Source organism: Ictalurus punctatus, chromosome 4 (assembly GCF_001660625.3).
Source record: "Ictalurus punctatus breed USDA103 chromosome 4, Coco_2.0, whole genome shotgun sequence".
NCBI classification, from domain to species: Eukaryota; Metazoa; Chordata; class Actinopteri; order Siluriformes; family Ictaluridae; genus Ictalurus; species Ictalurus punctatus.
In genome coordinates this window covers 29,169,353-29,175,321 of record NC_071284.1, presented here as the reverse complement: position 1 = coordinate 29,175,321, position 5,969 = coordinate 29,169,353, and the positions used below count along the sequence as shown (strand labels likewise).

Genomic DNA, 5,969 nt, shown 5'->3' with positions numbered 1-5,969 from the left:
GATATCACAATATATACACTTTCTGTACAATGGCATCTAATCTAAATAACAGGAGTCATTTTGGAAATTAGTTTATGATGCCTGCTTTATAGATGTCATGCGAACACATTTCTACCAAATGGCAATTCTTTATTTTTATGTAATGCATGATGCAGTGGGTAAACTGTACATTTGCATGGGGTCATTAAAGGTATCATGTAATGTTAATGTACTTCCTACCACAACATGTCTGTAGAGAGTATGCTGAAATGTGTTTGACAAGGGTCCTTTCTGCAATGAATGCACAGGTTCCCAACTCTGGCCCTGTCCTGCACATTTTAGTGTTTTCCCTGCTCCCAATACACCTGCTTCAACTAAATACTTAGCTAATTATCTACCCTTTCTGAGGCTGAAATGGGTGCATTAGAGCAGGGAAAAACAATAAAATGTGCAGGACAGGGGGTACTCCAGGACCAAGGTTGGGAACCTGTGAACTAATGAAATCAAATGGTCAGGCAGTGGTACTATCGTTCCACTAGTGCTAGCCAAAAGTTTCAACGTCCAGGTAAAGGCCACTTTTGATAGTCATGTCTTCTTCGTTAAAGAGAGAAACTGGTCTGAAATAACAGTAAGATGTGTTAAGACCCCACCCAAGTACAATCAGGATACTGAACTGTGCACAGAGCACAAATTCTAAACTTGTTGCTGAAGCAAAATACTAAACACTCTTGTATATAAAAAAAAAATAATACAAAAAATACCAAACTGGATGTTTGCTTGTTAATGGGGTGGTAATATCAAGGGCCTTTAATACCACTTTAAAGGCCTAGGCCTTTAAAGCTTTACTCTAAAAGTTAATTAAAGGAACAAAACATTTCCCTTCACAGGTAAAAGATACATATTAAAGATACAAAACATTGTTGATATCACTTCAGAGATAAAGAAAATTACAGTGTGGCAACAAGTTCAGGTGAATAGGGTAATGTTTTTTAAACAATAGATATTCTAATTAATCTTTGCCAGTTGACTGCTGATAACAATCAGACAAATTCAACCTTCTGAAAAAAGTCACAGCTCTGAAAGAATGAGTGATGCAGATTTATAATTTAATTTCCTTTTAACTTTTTCATAAAAGTTCATGAACGCATTCTACAAAAATACGTTTCTCATAAACATTGACTGACGGCTCCAACAGCTGCCCTTAGGCTTCCCTTATAAGCAAGTGTTGAGTAAACAATTTTTCCATTTCAACACAGGGAAAACGTGTCGAAATCCTTCTTCATGGTGATCACACAGTTGCTCTACAGTTCTGTTAAGTAGAAATTGAAAGTTGAGAATCACTGAAGTATTTCTTTGAAGCCTAATTAAAGATACCCATTGGTTTTGTCTTCCAATGTCTTCCATATTTCTGTTATGGTCTCTTGCTCAGATTACACTCCATGTTTCAAAAATATTTTGAAAAATACTTATTTGAGCCGTTTAATGTGAAGACATACTCTATTAGATTAATTCTGAAACATACTCATATCACACACATTTTATGTTGATATTTTATAGAATTTCTTTTTTCTAAAAAGACATCTCCATAGACTATTAAAACAAAGCATGTAAATGTCAAGACCTTGATATTTCCAGTGCAAGTCTGAAAATAGGGAATTACTAGAACTGCTGGTCAATTATGTATTGAAAATAACTTTAACACCACACAGTACAGTATGTTAAATTTTTTGTTATATTCTCCATTTGTATCTGCTTCTCTCTGATTCTGAAAGATCAATTTAACATTTCAACTTAAGGTACCTGAGCTGAGTCCAACATGACTTTGTTGAACTCTACCGTTGCTAAATTTAGCTTGTTAACAAATAAATCCGGTTTGGTAAAACGTCTAAACAACTGCTCCTTCATGCATGCAGTAAAAAAAAAATAGTAATAATAATAATAATAATAATAATAATAAAGCAACACATGCACTCACAGTGAAAGCAAATATTCTACACAAACTTAGAAAAGCTTTAAAATGCAATACAAATGAGTAGATACTTAAATGTTCTAAAATGATGCCATGACACACTATACTGTTATAGTGTTCTCTCCCACATGGAGTTATTTACAGCAAATATAATACTTACAGATTTGTCTTCAAGTAAATACTTCATGGTAAAAATATGTAAAAACTTTGGGGGAAAAAATTTAAATTAATTTCCAACCATTTCATAGTTTGTGCCTTTTCAGTCCTTTGTACAGTTTTGATAGAGATCTGTAGTTGTTTCTTTTATTAATTGCTTGCTAATTTTAGTTAATCGGTCCAGGGAAGTGATATCATTGTTTCCTTATCAAATTCTAATGCAGCCGACAGACACAGAGTTCACAACATGGCTGCTCATTTCAGTCCCATGTGTCCAGGTGAGCTGTTTTGATCATGATGTGTCTATCTTAAGACTTGGCTTTTAGTAAAAGCCTTTTATTCTGTGCAAACTCTTTTCAACGGCGGAGCAACTGCCACATCCTCATCCTCCTGTAAAAGTGACAGTCACACACAGAATAAGGTATTTGGATAACTCATAGGCAGTTTCTTTAGCTGTCTTTAGAGCATATATAATATTACTTAAGATAAGGTATATTACCTGAGCAGACAGAGGCAGCAAATCCTCTTTTATCAGAGTTGGAGGTTCATCAGTGACTTCACTGCTGGCCATTGATGGCTCTATGAGCAAAATGAGAGGATGAAATAGGCTTTAAAAGAAATACGGTATAAATATGCAATAGCAGATGTTTTGATGCATAATGTGTGATTAGGTTTCCCAACAACCAATTACTGATCACCATCGTTTCCCAACAACCCATAACTGATCGCCATAGTTTCCCAACAACCCATAACTGATCGCCACTGTTTCACAATGACTAATCACTGATCACCAGTGTTCCTAACTACCAATCATTAATCACCATTGTGTCCCAACAACCAATCACTGATCACCAGTTTCCCAACAACCAATCATCGATCACCATTGTTTCCCAACAACCAATCATTGATCATCATTGTTTCCCAACAACCAATCATTGATCACCATTGTTTCCCAACAACCAATCATTGATCACCATTGTTTCCCAACAACCAATTATCGATCACCATTGTTTCCCAATCATCGAGCACCAGTGTTTCCCAACAACCAATCATCGATCACCATTGTTTCCCAACAACCAATCACTGATCACCATTGTTTCCCAACAACCAATCACTGTTCCCAACCCTGAACACTGTTCACTGTGTCCTTAGCAAATATTCTGTCTTCAGAAAATTCTCCTTCATGTAACATGTTTCAATATGCAAAGGATGACAGAGATTCATGAATATGCAAATTGGTCTATGATTCCTCTGCCAACTTCTAGCGACTGTTTGAGTGTACAGTATATTAGCTACTTTCCCCTGAAAAGATATGACAACAAATACTATATATCTGACAAACATGAATATATTTTATTTTGTCGACTGGATTACTCTATAAATATAAGCTAGAATTCTGACTCATTACAATCAGCTGCACTGACAACTGGTCTAAATAGATATTTTAAAAAAATCTCTCACGATGGTATACCTGAATTATCAATGTTTTGTACTGGTACATAAAAATGGAAGATATAGAACAGCTGTTGTCATGGTCATTGATAAAGTAAAGAATGTGTGACAAGCCTTACCCTCCATGGTCTCCTGTCCCAGGGTGGGTGGCTGCGAGTCCTCTGTGCGGAAGTAGGGAGTGTGAGTAGGGCTCACTGCCCCACTGGCATGCTGTGAACTAGAGTTACTGCTGCTGTCCACTTTGTTATTCGACTGATAGGCATCCGACAAGAAACTCTGGTTACTATTGTCATCTGTTAAGCAAGATTAAAGCATGATCAAACAAACTGAAAGATGTAACTGAGAAAGGTTATGTGTTTGTTTTTTTTCCCACTGAACTCAAAAAATTATATGAGCATGGCCTTAACATGGGCCTTTACATTTATAACTGGAACATTTACAATTTGAATAATACATTTCTGAATTCATCGTTCTCAGGTACATTACCTTGGAAATCCAGTAAGACTGAGCGAGCATTTTCTAGCACCACGTCTGTAGGAAAGCCCTTCAGTTCCCTCGATGCCCCTCCTGGGCCTTTAGCTTTAAATATCTGAGATGAAGAGAGAAACAGAATGTCAACTTGTAAATGAGCTGACACTTCTCTTAATTTATTTCTCCTAATTTAAGACCTCATACCTGCTTCGTCTCTGATACAGGAACCCACTTAAAGATTCGTAAGGATGTGTCGCCCACAGTTACCCACTTTTTCTCCCTATATGAAAAGCATCACACGTTACATGAAGCATATATAATTATAAAACAGACCTGACAGACTGAAATGTCTGAAATAATCAGTGACTAATGGAGGCTAAAATCTAATCCATATCAGAATCCAACCATTAGGGTTTAAGCATTGCATCTCATCTTATAAAGGTCTCATTGATGCCATATATAAAAATAAGCTAAAGGCAGATAAGTAGCTGCATTCATGATTTCTATCTTTTTTGTCTGTAATGACTCCTGGGTTCATGCCGTGTGTCCTCCAAGTAGCACAGAAAAGTTGTAAAACACTAAACAGTTCTTTCCTGTGTGTAATTTGTACTTTCACCGGACAACGTGTGCTTTTGGTTTCTCATCTAAAGCCATTTTAGGAAGATATTAGAGAGTAAATAATCCACCTCATTCATGTTCAGTACACTCACGGATGTTTTCCACGTTTGACGATGTGGTATGGATGTCTCAGTGAAGCGGCTTGACAAATATAATCTAGGTGGCGTTTCGCTCCAGACCTGACGTGGCATGGATCTACAGTCTGGGATAGAACAAAATCAGCCCCAGCCTCACTTCTTCATACCATTCTTGCATTTTTTCTTACAACCATTGGTGGTTTTTCCCACAAAGCAGTCCGTACTGAATTTCACATACGTTTTTTTTGGTGTGTGATTTTCGCAGCCAAAAACACTCGATTTCGCTGCGCCGCACCCCCTTTTTAAAAAAAAAAATTGCTGAAAACTACTCGGTCAAAATGCAATTGCGCGAAATTGTTTTGCACGGTCTTTCACAGTGATGTTTGTTGGTAAATGAGACCTTTTAACTTTCGCAAGTGAACCGAACAGGGCTTTGTATGAACTGGCTGAAAATTGCAAGATCCGCTGAATATTATAGAGTCTGCTTGATTTTGCATTCGTATCTGTGAGAGCAAAATCAAAAATAATCCACTTTAATTACGACAAGTGTTTGCATTAATTAATCTTAATTAAATGTTTTTAATATTTACTTTCTTGATATTTGAAAGACAGAGGGATTAGGTTAGTATTTCAAAGTATAGCTGTAAGCATAGCTTGTTCACATCCACAGACACAACATCAAACATGGAAAGTTCGACATTTCCATTATATTCATCTATTATATATTCTTTGTGCGACAATTTCCTAGAAATATAAACACCTAGTTGCCAATGAGGTAAAACGAACGGTACTGCAGTTAGCTCATCTTCACCTGAGCTACGCCTTCAGGCTGACATTCTTAGGACACGCCCTCTTTTGCATAACGGTCAAGAGTCGGCATGCTATTGGTCACCTCTCGACCGTACAACTGTCAATCCACACTTCGCCCCGCCCACAGGCCACACTGAAGTTTGTGTTTTCATGACTAGCTTAGCTGTTGCTTTTACAGTAGGAAACTTAACCGTCTTTATATTGTTCAGCTTACCATCTTCGGACCCTTTCGATCGCCGCCATGACTTTTTTGATATCATCTTTTGCACGGCTTCGCGTTTCTGCTCGTACTGATCGTCCGGACATTTTGATGAGTTATTATATGAGTTGCCTCTCTTTCCCTTCTCCCCTCTGCTGCCTGCGATTTGGCCGCGCCGTCCACGATCTCGCGAGATTTCATTACCCGAGATTTGATTATTATTTTCTTCTTCCTCTTC

The 5,969-nt window shown here is 37.4% G+C and overlaps 1 protein-coding gene across 1 annotated transcript; it reads right to left on the bottom strand.

The window, feature by feature from the left end:
* Positions 1 to 1,066: 1,066 nt before the first annotated feature.
* Positions 1,067 to 5,969, bottom strand: bcl7bb (BAF chromatin remodeling complex subunit BCL7B b). The gene is made up of 6 exons (XM_017466294.3): positions 5,747 to 5,969; positions 4,232 to 4,307; positions 4,043 to 4,145; positions 3,676 to 3,849; positions 2,604 to 2,683; positions 1,067 to 2,494 (listed from the first exon to the last, which is right to left on the bottom strand). The coding sequence occupies exons 1-6, from the start codon at positions 5,836 to 5,838 to the stop codon at positions 2,441 to 2,443; spliced, it is 579 nt and encodes a 192-aa protein (XP_017321783.1). The 5' UTR covers positions 5,839 to 5,969; the 3' UTR covers positions 1,067 to 2,440.